At 40.2% G+C, this 17,482-nt stretch overlaps 2 protein-coding genes and 1 long non-coding RNA gene across 25 annotated transcripts in view; 1 reads left to right on the forward strand and 2 right to left on the reverse strand.

Annotated features, from left to right (window-relative positions):
* Positions 1–14,997, reverse strand: part of LOC141770516 (uncharacterized) — a 458,180-nt gene extending 443,183 nt beyond the window's left edge. For 19 of the 22 annotated variants that reach the window (XM_074640105.1, XM_074640103.1, XM_074640104.1 and 16 more), the window contains exons 1-4: positions 14,435–14,888; positions 13,683–13,841; positions 13,055–13,150; positions 12,499–12,716 (exon numbers count right to left, since the gene is read on the reverse strand). In XM_074640105.1, the coding sequence (XP_074496206.1) occupies positions 12,499–12,716; positions 13,055–13,150; positions 13,683–13,841; positions 14,435–14,794 (833 nt within the window). In that variant the 5' untranslated portion in view covers positions 14,795–14,888. The other 3 variants (XM_074640115.1, XM_074640092.1, XM_074640114.1) reach the window with 3 other exon arrangements.
* linc.pou2af1 (lnc RNA pou2af1) lies at positions 436–3,861 on the forward strand. The gene is made up of 5 exons (XM_074640720.1): positions 436–499; positions 581–705; positions 1,091–1,145; positions 2,077–2,396; positions 3,253–3,861. The coding sequence occupies exons 1-5, from the start codon at positions 436–438 to the stop codon at positions 3,604–3,606; spliced, it is 918 nt and encodes a 305-aa protein (XP_074496821.1). The 3' UTR covers positions 3,607–3,861.
* LOC141770519 (uncharacterized) lies at positions 14,994–16,512 on the reverse strand. Of its 2 annotated transcripts, none has more exons than XR_012594578.1 (3): positions 16,387–16,460; positions 15,247–15,346; positions 14,994–15,060 (listed from the first exon to the last, which is right to left on the reverse strand). It is a non-coding gene; the product is annotated as an uncharacterized LOC141770519 (long non-coding RNA). The 2 variants fall into 2 exon arrangements; XR_012594579.1 differs by having other exon boundaries at positions 15,014–15,060; positions 15,247–15,322; positions 16,387–16,512.
* Between the last annotated feature and the right edge of the window lie 970 nt (positions 16,513–17,482).

Raw genomic sequence — 17,482 nt, forward strand, 5'->3', positions numbered from 1 at the left:
GGTGGTTTGGGTAGCGCGGAGGACAAACAGGCTGCAGTGAAAGAGGAATAGGAAGCGCTGAGCTGCCGTAAAGAGGCAGCGCTGACCGGCAGCACTGGGGGGCTCTGTGGGGCTCTGTTGCCGGCAAAAGGGGGTGAAATCCCCGGAGCCACAGCGCGCATTGACCGCTGATAATGCACTTTTACGCACCGCGGATCCGGACAAAACTTTGACTTTTACGCACAGTTTAAACTACAGTTTGTTGATTAAAATATAAAATGTTAAAATGTGTTACCAACTTTTTCTCTACCACAAAAGTCATACATTCAACATTTTATTATTAGAGTGCAGGAAGGACACTATATGGCGACATAATCATTTCATGGAGAGATTGCAGTTTATTAGGAGAGACAAAATAATGCACATTTATTTTTTTTATTTGGAGGGGTGGATTTTATGGAAGAAAGTGGTTTTAAAGTTAGGGAACATGGAGGAGGAGGAGGAGGAGGGGTGCTGAGCAGTTAGTGTTGGGTGGATAGCAGACAGGAGTCAGTGTTCTGCTATTGTCTGCTCCGATGGTGAGTGTTTTAGTAAACATGAGTGGCATGCTGTTCTCTTTATGCAGATAAACCCAGGGTGTACCAGGGCGTCCGAGTGAAGACCACGGTCAAAGAGCTGCTGCAGAGGCACAGAGCCCAGGAGGCAAACAGTAAAACAGTGAAAACGGTAAGAATCCCTCCCTCCCTCCCTCTCTCTCTCTCTCTCTCTCTCTCTCTCTCTCTCTCTCTCTCTCTCTCTCTCTCTCTCTCTCTCTCTCTCTCTCTCCCCTGTCTTTTCCACTGCCTGACAAAGCAGGAAAAGAAAAGAAAAAAACACTCACTGTGCAAAGCAATAAACTGCCCCTGTAAATGATTACTGATCCTTCCAGTAGAAAACATCCCAACGTTGTTCAACAAAAGCCACGCACAAACACAGATACACACATTTGCAATGAAAAAGACACCAAATATGTCGGACAAAGAAAGAACTATCAAATGTCCCTGAGTAAATGTCTAATAATCTTTCTCCCTCCTCCTCCTCCTCCTGTCTTCTTTTTCTTCTTCTTCCACAGATTGTATCGCAGGCATGCTCGGATCTTCAGGATCTTTGCGCGTCCACTTTTCCAAGTAAGTTTTACCCAGCAGCAATAAATCAAATCAAATCCAGTTAAATAAACCAATTAAAGCTATATATATATATATATATATATATATATATATATATATACTGCAGCATTTGAATCCAACCTGATCTTAAAAGCAATCACAGGCTATACACCCACTGGCGATGTACACTCTGCAAAATTAAATCAAAAATTTGCTTGGAGCTTGCAGTGATCCAAATTAATAAAAAAAATCCAGCCATAACCACAACTATGCATCCTATTGTTAAGCTGCTGCTGCAGCTGTCGCACTGGTTGCAGGTAGACATGCAGCTATAAAGCAAAATAGTAGTTACTGCACTGATACTGTACAGTTAGAGGTTGGATTAATCTAATAGATGCAAAGTCAAAAAGCATATAACCTACAGCAGTCCTTGATGATAGACAGCTATACCTGCCATGAACCAGGAACAAAAATACTCACATGAAAGCATCATCATCATGACCTCCTACTCTGTTTAGTCTACTTGGAATGCAATTCTTAGTCAACTATTGAAAGCTGAATTCCAAAAGCTCACTGGTCGCTTCTTATAAACGAAGGCTACATTCAAATTGTGTTGGCTGATGGTGTCATGACATCACTCCCAACTTAGGCCTATTTAAATGTCTTCCTGTGGTCTGCTGCCATACAGAGACTACCTTGCATATTTTTCTCAATGCGCTCTCCCCTTACTCATTTATTCTCTATCTCGGTATGGGCCGAGAAAATATTGACAACTTTTATTTTGAAATGCAGCTGAGTGGATCTATTTTCAAACGTGTGTGTGCAGCCGAGCTGTAGATTAATATATATATTACACACATGTGATGCTTTTATAAACTTTGAAACGAGTTCCATTTTTTTTAAACACGTTTTGGATATTTTTATTCTAATTTTTTCCATGTAATCTCGTCAGGTCGCTATGTGGACCCTCCTCCTCCTCCTCCTGCCATTGAGCCAGCGGACTCGAGCAGCTGTGGAGCTCGAGGCTTCCAGCTGCGCGCCGCCTCGTTCCCAGTCGCTGACAGCTCGTGCAACATGCAGGAGAGCGCCTTCCACGACATCCAGCAGCAGTTCGGGGACATGATGTTGCCCAGCAACGGCTACAGTGGCAACAACAACAACACCACTAGCAGCGCGAGCAGCTACAACACCTCCCTGCTCCCCCCTCCCAGCTTCCCGCTGCCATGGTGCCATGGACTCTCCTCTGACGCGGACTACTATGGCCATGGGATGGTAGGTTTCTCCCCTACTGACACTCACCAAACTCCATTCAAAAAACAGCCTTTTTTATTTTCTTTATGTCGTTTCTGGTTCTAAATAGAAAAAGATGATCCCTATGCTTATTTATAGGGTCTCCTCATACATTCGGCGCATACTTATATATGATACATCATTCCTAAATTATTACCTCCTCCTCCTCCTCCTCCTCATCTGCAACCGCTTATCCCGTTAGGGGTCGCGGGGGGGGCTGGAGCCGATCCCAGCCGACATTGTTACTAAATTATTACTATAAATTAAAATTTATTATAGGCGACATCAATTGAGAATCTGTACTGAAAACTGACAGTTTGGTAATTTATGCTGAACAGGAGAGTGTTTTTAGTCCACTGGTAAACGGCTGAATTTATGGTCTTTCAATAATTTACATTTTCTAATAACAGATTTTATAGTCTGGAATAGTGTTTTTGCATGGCTGTATCTCCTTAGCAGAGACCTGTGTTGGGTTTGACTTCAGCATGTATGTGTATGGCCTGAAGGTACATTTAAAGCAAATCATTTTGCTTTGTTTGTAATCAGATGTTTGTTTTTGCTTGATAAAATAAGCTTTGCTGTAACAAAATACTTAAATAAACTAAAAAAAATATATATATACAGTACACATCACTAGAGAAACATTATTATTTCACTAGCATAATAAAGGAATAGCCAAATTCACACCAGAAAAAAACTGAGACAAAAACACCACTCACAGGCATCCCTGGTGAGTGTGTGGCCTGGTGTCAATTTGATGTCCATCACATGACACATTCGCAAACTCCCGCTCAAAATAAATCCTCATCCAACTAACGTCCTCATCTTGTCTTTTCAGGCTCCCTGTTCCTCGCCTGAGTCGCTGCAGCTCTGCAACCCCATGGATCACAACAGCTACTCGCCGCAGGACTCTTTCTCCTCCTCCTCCTCCTCCTGCTACGACTCACCCACCAGGATGGAGTCCAGCTACCACGGCTTCCCCTCAGAGCACTACCACTATCAGCACTGCAACCTCCAGGACTGTCACTGCCTGTCCCACTGCTGGCCAGGCCAGCAGGAGAGCTTCTCTGCCCCTGAATATGCACCTTACTACAACCCCACAGACTATCCATACACCTGTCCCGTGGTGGAAGAGAACTATTTCAAGAGGGATTTGCAGATGAGCTCCGAAATGTGTTACAATGTACTATGATGAGACCTTCAGCAGTATCGTTTTGTCTCTCCTGACTGTAAAGATTCTTCTGTTCAAGTCTTCAGTGAGGCTGTGTGCTTGATGGTCTGCTTTGCGTTTTCACTGTGTGGCTTCTGCTTTGGTGGAATGAATATAATGAATGCTGAATGGATGGAAAGGCTGATATTTTTGTATCAATTACTCTTTTTTTACTACTAAAATTTATTTTCATACATATAACTTGTTGCGGCACTAAATAAAAATGTGTTAAATCAATGTGCTTATAATTCATTTCTCTTTTATAGGCTGACATTCACACTTTAAAAAGTCATAAATCATTAAAGTGTCAGTGTCAGTTATTAATCTGTTAAGGACTTGGTCAAGATCATCAGGATGTAGTCCAGCAGGTTCACAGTTTGCTCTCTGAGCAATAAGCTCTTCGATGTTGCTGAAATTCAGGTCTCCTTCATTTCTCGTAAACCTATCAGTGGAAAAAAATGAGGGAGGAGAATAGAAATAAACAACACAGACTGATAACGTGTTGGGGCTGAACTGGGCTGTAATACAATCCTCAAATATTTGACTTAACATGCAGGGAGGCAGTTCACTATAGTTTAAAAAAGGTACAAGAACATGGGGGCAAAGAGAAGAGGTTTTTAATGCTCATTTATTAGGGCTGTGAATTGATTAAATCACGATTAATTGCAAATTAATCACGCATGTTTTATCTGTTCATAATGCACCATGAAGGGAGATTTGTCAAGTATTTAACCTCTTAAACCATAGGGTGCTGGAAGGTGTGCTTCGCCTAGACAGATATACCCTTGGAAACTTTTGAAGTAAAACTTACTTAGCAAAGCAATGAAGGCTCTCACAGTTCGGCCTTTATGCAGTTCTCGCTGTTTTCAATTGTTGCATTATCCAAAAAATATTACAGCAGTACAAATGTACGTAATATTATAGAGAAGCCATATTGCTTCCTGCAGGGCCATAACTGCCACTGAGGACACTGGGGTCATGTCTGCGGTGATATTTCTGGTAATCTGGTGGGTTTCGGGACATTAAATGGGCTTTACTTTTTAAAGCAGGGGTAGGCAGAATGTTTTTGGCATCATTGGGCAAAAATTCTATAATAACCTTTCAGCATATTGTAATTCAAGTGTTCTGAGAGAAAACTACACTTCTGCACCTCCTCATGGCTCTGTTTTCAGGCTTTAGAAAATCTAACCTGTGACGGGACACTTTGGCCAATCACAGGTCATTTCAGAAAGAGAGTGTTCCTATTGGCTGTTCATTCAATGGAGGCAGCTGTCAGTCACTCATGAACTACCATCAAACGGTCAAACTAGGCAGCGCTTATCAAAGATGAATCAATATTCTGTTACTCTAATGCCTATTTCTCGCCTCAGATGTTTCCAGAAACATCTTGTAGTGTACTGTTTAGCTGTAAAATGAGAAAGTTTGCTAAAATTATTGAATTATGTTTCTACGTTTAAAAAATGTGGAAGGAGTGGCGGAATAATGATAATAAATAATATTTTTGCTGTCTAAGAACATAGGTTGTGAATGCTTCCTACATTCTGCAAAAAATTGTCACCATAGCAACACAATAAAAACCATGTATATCCAAAACAATAACTTTTCATGAGTTAATAAAAACAGGTATGCTTTCAGCTTTTTGACAATTCATTTTTCAGATAATCCAATGGGTTTTAAATGGTTTATTTAGCCCAATAAGTAAAACTATAAAAGAAAACGGAATCCTTCAAAATCATCACTTTTTGAGATACATGGTTTTCATTGCCCTTACAAAAAAAAGTATATTTCAAGTTTATTTTATGTAATAAGTTTACTAATATCAATGTACTAATAGTATACTTGTAAGTGTACTACTTCAATACATCTTGGGACTAAATTGGCCCACTTTAAATGTAAGAGTAGTAAACTTTGAGTACACAACTAGTTTACATCCAAGTTGCATTTTGTACTGCAGCTATAATATGAATTATACTACTACATTATACTGTTAGTTCTACACTTGTAGCCTATTTTTTAGTTTCTGAAAGTACACTTTAAAGTATACTCTCAGTAAACTACTAGTATAATAGTTTTTTACTGCAAGTATACTTGTAAGTTTTCTTTTAGTTAACTTATAGTACTTGGCCAAATAAACTTACTTGTACTTACTTATTTGTATACTTTTCAGTATAAGCCAAGTATACTTGGACTCTTCTGTATACTTGCCAAGTACACTTAGACTTTTCTGTATTCTTGTCAGTATAAGCCAAGTATACTTAAGTATAATTTTGTGAAGTATACTGTATCTCTGATAAGTATAAAAAGTAAACTGAAAGCATACTCTCTTATTTTAAGTTTAAAAGAAGTACTTTTGAATAAACCTCTTTTTTGTAGGGTGGACATACTACCTCTTCAAAATAATAATAATAATCACTAGAATTAGGGAATGGAGATGCCAGACTGTAAATTTAAAATGTGAGTAAAGAACTAAGTTTATGTCGAACACCAAAGCTGATGAAAGTTATGATGCTGCACTCCGGTGCCCCTGAGCTGCAGACTCACCAGTGGGATCAGGCGACAGGACACTGGAGACACCCCACCTTCCTCCTCCCCCATCTGCAGCGCAGACTGTTGCTCCACTGCTGGCAGCAGCCACAGACCTGGCAAAAGTTTGCCCCGGGCTGAACCCATTGTTGTGTGAATAAGGAGCGTACCAAATCACATCATAGGCCATTCATTCATCTGCATGTTGTGACACAGTTTGTAATTAGTAGAAAATAGAGTCATTTGAAATGGAGAGTGAAATGAATACTGAGGGTGTATTACAATTTATAGCTTTTTCCCAGAAGGTTCTCACACAGGTTAGAGTTTCCATGTTTCGCTCATCCTACCACCATTGTTTATTAATTCCACATTTTGTGTAGAAAGTGACATCTTTCTTCCACAATTTTCAGCAAGGGCATTCCTTCTTAAATGAGGGCCCAGATATCCCTTACCAGAGTGAAGTTTATTCAAGTGTGCTATTTATTTTATACTTATTTTAAACGTAAAATAAGAGTGTACTTTCAGTTTACTTTTTATGTGCTTATCAGATTATACAGTATATAACTATAAGTATACTTAGCTTATAATAACAAGTATACAGAAAAGTCTAAGAATAATTGGCTTATACTGAGAAGTATACAGAAAAGTCTAAGAACACTTAGCTTATACTAACAAGTATACAGAAAAGTCTAAGTATACTTAGCTTATACTAACAAGAATACAGAAAAGTCTAAGTATATCAAACTAGTAGTTTACTGAGAGCACTTTAAAGTGTACTTTCATAAACTAAAAAGTAGGCTACAAGTATGTAACTATTAAACTAACGGTATACCTATTCACTTGTATTATAGTTCATTGTATAGCTGCAGTACAAAATACAACTTAGATATAAACTAGTTGTGTACTCAAAGTTTACTATTCTTACACTTGAAGTATACTTAAAGGTATACTTTTATAAACTAAAAAGTGGGCCAATTTATTCCCAAGAAGTATTGAAGTAGTACACTTACAAGTATACTACTAGTATATTATATTAGTATACTTACTACATAAATTATACTTGGGGGAAATATACTTGAACTTCACTGAAGTATATATCAAAAAATAAACTTCAAGTATAATATGAGTATATTGATATTAGTATACTTATTACATTAAGTTTACTTGAACTTTACTTAAGTATACTTCATAAAATAAAATTCAAGTATACTACGAGGATATTGGTATTAGTATACTTAGTACATAAAGTATACTTGGGGGAAATACACTTGAACTTTACTTAAGTATACTTCATAAAATAAACTTCAAGTATACTACTTTTTCATGAGGGATGTTTCACCTGTGCTTTACTTGGGTGTGAAACCCTGATCCTTACCCTAGCTGAAACGTAAACATGTCTGTCTCAACCTGATGAGGTGTAGTTCTATGTGGACCCATAACAAGAGCCACGAGCCTAACCGAGAGCTGAATGTCAAAGCTGTAATCGCCTGCGAGGCACACAGTGAGCTGCTGCAGACAGAGACAAGATCAAGACTCTGAGGCATCAAAGCAAAAGGGCTGGGGAATGTGGGGGCTCCTAACTGACAACCACAGAACACATCAAGACGTGGTCCACCCTAACCTGATCTGTCTGCAGCTCCTGACTCTGATCTCTTACTGTAAACAAGCCCCCCCACACACACACAACCTCCATTTACCCCCAAGGTCACCCCAGCAGCATTGTTAAGACTGGCAAGTGGTTTAACGCGGCTGCATGAGAGGGTGTGTTTGTGTGTTGACATGCTTCACCCCTTTAGGTGTCTGATGAGGCTCTAATGACCCTGTGATGAGAAAGAAAAGAATTAGTAGCTCACACCGTCTAGCCTGTTGTGAAGTTTTATCACAACATCATGCATCTCCATCTGGGTTATCTCTCAGAGCTGGGGGCTACTACGCAGAGGATTAGTAAATTAAACCAATCTGTTAAAACCAAATTCAGGAGAACCCTTGATTTTTGGGGGTTTACAGAAGAGTCCCCTGTTCCACAAACCAGAGCTCATGGGTTCGTACCACAGTATAGTGACTATATTGTTTCACTGTTGATAGACTCATGTTGTAGATGTCTGAAATCTTAATTTAAAGCTGGAGTTGGCAGATTGGAGCAAATGTGATTAAAAAAAAAGTTATGTTTATAAAACGGTCACTATATCCTGACAGTAGTGAAGGAGACAGGTAATCTGAAAAATAGCATGTGCTTCTGTGTCCTCCGGTGTCCTCCGGTGTCCTCCGGTGTCCTCCGGTGCTCCTAATGGCATCTGCAAGATTTCACAAACCGGAGGAAAACAACGAATCAGAGCCGAGCTGGAGCCTTGCCGTCTCTGAGCAGCTGTCAATCACTCACGAGCTCCGATCAAACAGTTAAACTAGGCAGCGCTGATCAAATATGAATCAATATTCTGTTACTGTAATGCCTATTTCTTGCCTCAAATGTTTTCAGAAACATTTTGTAGTGTACTGTTTAGCTGTAAAATGAGAAAGTTTGTGACTCGGCAGCCATGTTGAGATCAGTTGAAGAAATACCAAGCACCGCCCACCAGCCGGAGCAAACTTTCTCATTTTAAAGCTAAACAGTACACTACAAGATGTTTCTGAAAACTGATCACTTAACGTCATGTAAGGGTCCTTATCCTGACTGTTTAAGCCAGGCTAGAATCAGCTTGATCATAATTATCTGCTCTGTGTTGGGTTTATCAGATGGATTAAAGGGCTTTTTGGGGATCTATTAGTGGAAATAAATATAATATTTATAACTATGTTTTCAATTGTGTATAATCACCTGAAACTAAGAATCATTGTCTTTTTGTTAGCTTATGAGCCCTTCATATCTACGTACCGTATCACGTTACCGCCGTCTTTGAAAGGGGTACTCAGTTGGTTGCCATCTGCAACCACACCATTAGATGCCACTAAATCCTGCACACTGTACTTTTAAAACCTTTAAGATCTCAGAATATGTCAACACAAAAACTGATTAGGTAAGATAACCAGACTGACGGCTGTTGCTCCACTGCTGGCAGCGGCCACAGACCTGGTAAAAGTTTGCCCCGGGCTGAACCCATTGTTGTGCGAATAAGGAGCGTGCTAAATCACATCATAGACCATTCATTCATCTGCATGTTGTGACACAGTTTGTAATTAGTAGAACATAGTCATTTGAAATGAAGAGTGAAATGAATACTGGAGGTGTGTTACAATTTATAGCTTTTTTTGCTGCAACGGTTTTCCCACAAGGTTCTCACACATAGGTTAGAGATTCCAAGTTTCGCTCATTCTCCCACTATTTTTGTTTTTATAAATGTCATTTTGTGTTAAAAGTGACATATTTTTTCCACAATTTTGAGCAAGGGCAGTGCTTCTTAAATGAGGGCCCACATAAGTATCACCTGTGCTTTACTTGGGTGTGAAAACCTGATCTTTACCCTAGCTGAAATGCAAACATGTCCTAATGGGGATTGAATAGAACTGAACAAGTATTATAAATGCATATTATAATTTACATACAAAAGCAGGGGCAGCATTTTCAAGCAGGGGGACGACTTTTATTGTATTTTCTCGCTCGAGATTTGGCAATATGGCAACATGAATGATGCCTTTAAAGCTGAAGTAGGCGAGATTGGAGCAAATATGATTAAAAAAAGTTATTTTTATAAAAAGGAAAAAATCATGTGCCTCCGTGTCCTCCGGTGTCCTTCGGCATCTGCAAGATTTCACAGACCGGAGGAAAACAAGCAGTAAGAGCTGATATGAGGTCTGCTATCCATCTGCTGTCTATGAGAGCCGGCTGTCAAGTAACCAGCGAACTTCAACCAAACTAGGTGAGAAAGTTTGTGACCCGCCAGTCATGTTGAAATACCAAGCACCACCCACCGGCCGGAGCAAACTTTCTCATTTTACAGCTAAAGAGCACACTATAAGATGTTTTGGAAAACATCTGAGGCAAGAAATAGGCATTACGGTGACAGAATATTAATTCATATTTAATCAGCGCTGCCTAGTTTGACCGTTTGGTCGGAATTCGCTGGTCATTGACAGCTGCCTCCGTTGAATGAACAGCCAATAGGAACGCTCTCTCCGGCTGGTGGTACCACAGTTTTACACTTCCCTTTTTTTTTCGTGCCGAGCGCCACGAAGAAAAGGGAAATTTGTGTCTATGTACACGAATCAAATATATTTATTTTTATGACTATTTCATGAACTGCGATTGTGTTGCAGCCTGACACATGGCAATCACTTTTGTACAGTAGTTAGTACAGACCAACACCAAACCCGGACATTTACTATTTTGGCCAGTTCTAAGAAACGTATACTAAATTAAAATGAACTCAGATACTTTTCAAACTATATTTTTCCCTTAAAGCCAGCTCTTCTCTTGGCACGATTTACCCCGAAACTTGGCTGAGGTCTCGGCTAACCCTATCATCACTCATCAGATAGATAAAGAAGCAGCACAAGTATGTGAAATATTTTTCTGCAGGTGTCATATTAATAAAATGGCAAGTTGAATCAAGTTATGAAAACTGAAATATGATTACTTTCTCATCCCATTTGCAGTGCCAAGTGTATACTTGACCCGTGGTGCCAGATGGGCTCATCTGTGCCAAAGATGTTCGGAGTATCAGACAGTACAATGTAAAAAAAAAAAGCTAGCAGAACTCAAAATTGTAAGGTAACAAACTTAAGCAGAATTTTAAGTTGGGCAATTAAACATAACATTTTAAGTTTTGCTTTTGAGTTTGCTCAACTTTCAATTCTCATTTCTGTTAACTCAACTCAAGTTGCAGTAACTTATAATTTCATATTGTAACAACTTTGAATCCTTATTTCCGTCAACTCAACTCAAGTTGCAGTAACTTAAACCTGTACATAGTACCCACTTAATTTCAGTTGAGTTAATTTAGTGGAATAGGTTAGAGTAACTTCAAATTGTGCACTGCAACAGTTAAGGTAAGTCAAATATATAAATTAGGACCAATAACTACCCATCAAATGTATAAATAATTACAGATGCAACATCTACCTTCAAAACTTCTTTTTTTAATCATTAAAACACAGCCTATCCAATCCTTTAGAACAAGGCCAAGTAACTGCTGAGACCCACAACTGTCCCAGTCTTAGCACTTAAATAACATGAAGCACTTAAGTTGTGTTTTAACATTATATACTAGTATGAATCACATATTGAACACCATAATACAATGAGGTAGCAGTTGTGAGCTTAGCAAGATAAAGTTAAAAGGGAAAAGTCAGCACTTCGACAGTGAGACTACTAAAAACAGTACACTCGTCTGCGTAAGGGATAATGTACAGCGAGCCGGTCATTGTTGTGAAAGAAACGTTGAGCGGCATCGCCCTGAAGGGGATTCTTTCACAACAATGACCCGCTAGCTGTACATTATCCCGCTTATTACACGGTTACTTACTGAAGAAATCAATAATTTGACACAAAACGGACTGTCAGAGTCTAACATCAGAGCTGCGCCCATAGCAACGGTCTGCTATAAAGAAATAACAGACCGCAGAACGCCGTGATTGACCAATCAGAATCGAGTATTCAACAACGTCGTGTAATAAACCATGATAAAATACAAAACATAAGAAGATTCAGAGTTACAAGAAGTAGCTCATGGGTTGAAATGGAACTCCAAACAGAACAATTGTGATCCAGAACAGTCAATCTAATAAAACTGTTTAACAATAAAATACCACGGTAGCCCAATTGTGTGTCATCAATTTACACACTATTCAATCTTAACATAAGTAACGTGGTTAACAATATCCAGTAAGGTGCAGGATAAATGTATAGGATAAAAGCATTCAGGCACGTCGGAGCGCAAGAGATGGGCAGGTAGGGAGACATAGAAGAGGAGTTAGAGGTAGATAAGAGTTTGTGAGTTGCAGAGAGACAGTTATCGTGTTGGCTGGACAGAAGGGGAGAGTTTTAGAGGTCAGAATTTGAGTGAGATTGGGAGAATATGCAAATTAAGTAAGAAAGTTAGACAAGTTAAGGTGACCGATTGAGAGAGGAAAGAAGATGGCGAGAGAAATGGAGAAACGGGAAAAGGGAGAGGAGAGGTGGAGAGAGTGAACTTAAAAGCAGAAGAGGTAGAGGGGGATCCATCTCAGGCAACGGAGATTTACATCATTCTAACAAGGGGCAACAGGAACCTCTGCAATTCAAAACTGTCCCAGACCCAACATTATCAGCTAACTCGGTGGATTCACTGAAGGACTTTGTTTTTGAAGGATCGGACCCTTGCAGAGAGATCAGTTCCAAGTTCCATGAAAACTTTCTGAATGGTTTCGAATGTGTACCTCAGTTCTTTTGGGTACTGGAGGTTTAAAGCGTAGATCAGCCCAAAGAGGTAAGCAAAAGTCGTTGGCAGGTCAGGGAGATCCTGGAGGACGATGTCTTCTTCTACAACAACAGCAACATTAATGACTGTTGCAGGAGCTGAACTGTCATCATCCTCCAACACAGTGAGGATACCCACGATGAGGCCCTTCGTCTGCTCCTCTTCTGGGTCAGTGGCCTTGTGATGACAGACAGAAAATGAGTGAAGATACTGTCTCATATAAAACTAGACAACCTAAGGAATCATCTTAGGGTTAAATATTTCCATCTCATACCCCGCAACCAAAAAATTAACCCCCATATACATGAAAGAAATTACATCAAGTAATAGCCAGCAAAGTACAACTCTTGAAGACGCTGTGGGCATTGGGACAGATAAAGAAAACAAGGAGGACACTGGGATGGATAGACTAGAATGGGACAAAATGGCAGAGAGGCAAAGGTTGAAGTCAGAGAGTCTATTTTTAATAACAGAATAATAATAAATATTTACTTTTTCTACTAATAACCACTCACCAGACAGTTCCTGAACAGCTTCTCATGACTGTCACGGAGATACAAGGGGAGGCCCTTCAAGGCTGCAGTGTGTCGATGTACTGTGATGTCAGATGTCTGAAACACAAAGGGTTGGAAGAAAAATTACACCAAGATGTAACTAACATGAAGAAAGCTGAGAACAAACATGGAAACATGCTTCACAGTTTGTGTTAAAGCTGCATTTATTTTTTTATTTATTTTGCCCACTTAGGTGCAGGACTCAACAGACTGAAACAATCACACACTTGATATATTATGGCCTTATAAGGTTGATTATGTGGCAAACAGCTGTCCTCTTCCACATCCAGCAAATACCTGTTGAATGAAAGTCTAAGATTTACTCCTTTTAACTGATATAAATAGCTGGCGTTTTAGCTGTTAGGTGTTTCACTTTCTTCACCACCGTGTCGCTATCTTTGTCTGTCCCTTAGGTAGTGTACAGTGGGGTTATTCTGATGGTTTGTCACTATGAGCAACACCTTAAATTTGACCCATTGTTTATTTAAAAATATTGATTAGTGCAGCTTTATAAAAAAAAAAAAATCCTTTTTATACATTTATTTCCATAATGTCCAGAATAATGAGATTATTAAGTCTAAAAATTCACCTCTTCATCCAGTCTGTTAAGGAGTTGATCCATCTCAGGCGGGAAAGCTGTCCGCCTAGCCCGATAGAGTTTAAGGAGCCTAGGAGTGTGCTGATTAATGGCTGCTCCGAAGTTGTCTATTAGGTCCTTGTTGGTGATCCGAAGAAACTCTTCCCTGATCTGTTGAAGAACAGAACAGCAAACGTAAATGTCAAATACAAAGTCAATACAATTTCAACATCATCCTCATGTTAAAATATGTATTTTATTAACCCTCATCCTGGGGACCACAAGAATAATCTACTGTAAGAAACAACCATCATAGCACCATGTTAACTTATGCCATCTCAAAACATTATTGTGTGTAATTAATGTCATCTGAAGAATGACATTAATTACACTAATAATAAATTAGGACCCATGGCAAACATTTTATTTATTTATTATATTTTACCTATTTTAACTGCATAGGCTGCAATTGGGTGCTTTTGGTGGGACCCCCAGGACCCCAATACATTGGTATTTTTAAAAATCACTAATTAAAACAGAAAACAATGATATGAAGTCATAAGGAACAAATTGATTGACAAAGTGATGAAAAATTTAAATGATAGAACAAAGCATGTGAGATATGACAAAAAGTATACCTTTGGGGTCTGCCAGTACCCCAGTTGGTAGGATGAGGGTTAACGGAAGTAAACAACTTCAGATTCTTATTTTGCAAAGACTAAATCTGAAACACAACATAATATATTATTTGCTCAGCTGCTTACCTCTGCCTCGTAAAACAGAGCAGGCCACCGCTCCTGGACCTCTGACACCATAGGCACTAGCTCCACAATCTCCTTGCGCCTCAGGGAGAATGTCACCTCCATCTGTTGCTTTATGAGTGCAACATTCTTATTCCTCTTCTTTAACTCCTCAACCAGAGCTAGTCTTTCCTCCTCCAGCGAGTCATCAGTATGGGTATCTGGGTGGTCAGGAACATAGTTAATCTCCCCTCGCTTTGCTCTCTTCAAAGAAGGACCTGCACCATCATCTTCACCGCTTCTTCTCCGGTTAATGCTGACCTCAATGCAGCCTGCGTTACGTAGCTTGGACCTGTAATTACCAAGTTTGTATTTTATGCTCATTTTCCATCCATCATACCCCGTTACACTGCCCGGTTCTTGAAGACAGGGGTGCCTATTGACGAGAGCAGAAGCAACAGACTCAATCTATGAAGAGTAATCAGTATACTCACCATTCTGCGTCCCTTCAATGCAGCAGGCACACTTTTGGGGTCACCAGTATCTTCCCTCCCACTGTGTATGCAGTCAATGGATGATGGTTGTTGTTGAGAGCCTCGGGATCGAAAATCTCAGTGTCTGCATAGATGTTCTCCACAAGCTTGAAAGACCTAAAATGCAAAAGGACATCATCCAAAGAAGGTGTTTTGATGTCAGTTACTTTCTCCACATGTAACACTGGCTTGAAAAGACTTTGGTTATCAAATTGGCATGCCATCATCTGCTGGTGTTTTGTGGACAGCATGAGAAGCACATTTTTTGCTCAGTCTTATTGAAAAAAGTGTTTTCACTCAAACCTCATTGTCCATAATTCCACCAATGGACCAAAGCAGCAAAATCCGGAAAGGTTTCTGTGACTGCATTCATTTCAATCTGAAAGACAAAGGTGACAATTTGCTGGAAATTAGCAAAGCAGGCAGTGGAAGAGTAATTAATGATGTGGTTCATTTCGCTCAAACAGGTTCTTAATAAGTTTTAAACATATCAATGTAATGTCATTGTAAACAGTAGACTGCTCTCTGGAATTGACAGAGTTTTGACAAATTTAATACAATATTCTGTCCCATTCATTTTGAGTTATGAAGTTATCATTTTTAGAATAGCTTATGCAAAGAGTCTGCACATGGCTCTCCACTCCTCCACTCAGACCTCACAAGCACACATGGAGGTGCAGAGCCGAAATGGCGGTGGCTATCCGGGCTAACGGTGCTAACGGTGCTAACAGAGCTAACAGAGCTAATAGCGGGGCACACCGTAAAAACAAGGCCGACGGACGCTCACCGACGGCCCCAAACTGTCCGTCGGTCGACCATCGGCCCGTTGTGTCAGTGCATCTGAGGCAATAGTGCTGAGAGAGCTAACAGTGTTAACCGGAGGGGCGGACGGACTTGACTGTGGCCGCTACGGGCGACGGGCATTTGTCCTTGAGGAGGTCTAAACTCTCCTAGTGGCTTTCTAGTTAAGACACGAAGCCTTCAGTTAACTAACGTATACTTTAGTTCAAACAGCAACACTACCGTTACAACCAGTTACAACCAGTTACTCACCAACACCGGCTAGAATCACCACAATGTCCCGTTAGCATTAACAGCTTAACGGTTAGCGCAGTTTAGCCGTTGACATGTGGACGCAGCTAACTACCCCTCTAGCTGTAATACTGTACCAACACGTTACCGTAACGTTACAACACATTAATAGCATTCAGACTAACCAGTCAGAAACATCGTCCTCCCTGTTTGAAAGCTTCTGGTCCATACAAGCCTCGCTAGCATCAGCTAGTTGCTAGCTGTCCTTAACTAAGCTAACGTTACTAGTGTTTACGTTAACTGTTGTCATGGTAATATCTACCGTATCTGTTAATGTATCACACCATATAACTCTGAATACAAATATGACACAATTTCAACTATATCAAACGAAAAATAAGTTAAACGTACCTGTGTGGAGACAGACTGCAGCTCCGGTGCAGACAGACAGACTGGGGGGCGGAGTACTTCAAACTTCAACTCTGAAAGTTGTCTTTCCCTCCATTCACAACAAAGACACGAGTTATCTGAACGTTCGCCCCACGTGTTGACTCGCAACCTGCAGTCTGTGTTCACAACTGAGAGATATGAGTGTTATGAACTCACTTAAGGGTTTTGACGCCAACTTAATGTCCGGTTTGCTGGACTGACTTATATGTTTGACTCAAATGTTAATAACGTATTGTAACGACTGGGTGATGTGGGGTCCACTGTTAAGTTACAAGTTATGTTACTGTAGTTAGTCAGGTTTACATGATGTCAGCGAACGCAGCATTGTTTTGTGAAGATAGCCACCTGTGATTGGCAGAGGCTTGAGGAGGGAGTGACGCGGAGGGCTCGCGCAGGAGATGAGAAGGAGTGGTAATGCAGATAGCACGCTGTAAACTAGTTGGTTTGTTGTTTTTGGCGGTGGTTCCGGCCCACAGTAACCTGTGTTCAAGCTGAGGAATAAAGTACCAGCGAAACCAGTTCCTGCCTCGTAGCTTCATTGACCAGGGTCGCTACAGTATATTTCAAAGTCTTAACAACTTGAAACGCTTTTTTATGCCAACAAATACGAGTTAGAGTTTTTACAGTGTATGTAACCCGGGTCACAGCAAAGTTTTCCAAGTCTGAGCTAAACAAACAAACAGAAAATCTGAAATCTGAAGAGGGTTGATGTTCTTTCTTCCAGGCTGCACTTTGCACAGCTCACATACCTGAAACTGGATGCAGTGTGTCAAAGTTAAACACTGAGGGATTGGTGTGCGTATTTTGTGTGTACAGTGTGTACTCCACAGATCCTGTTGGCGAGCTCCTCTCACGCCCCTGCTGAACCAGCACTTTGGAAATCCCCCTGCAGAGGCTTGGCAGCACCTGATCAGTGTGGAGAAACTCCCACAGCCAGGCCTCGGCACAGCTCTTCAATCAACTTTTATTAGCTGTTATTTACAGGCAAATGCATAAGACACCATCGTTCACGTGGTAATCTGCAGGAGCTGTGAGAGAGTGTTTGTGTATTATTGTA

The sequence above is a fragment of the Sebastes fasciatus genome, chromosome 7, assembly GCF_043250625.1.
Source record: "Sebastes fasciatus isolate fSebFas1 chromosome 7, fSebFas1.pri, whole genome shotgun sequence".
NCBI classification, from domain to species: Eukaryota; Metazoa; Chordata; class Actinopteri; order Perciformes; family Sebastidae; genus Sebastes; species Sebastes fasciatus.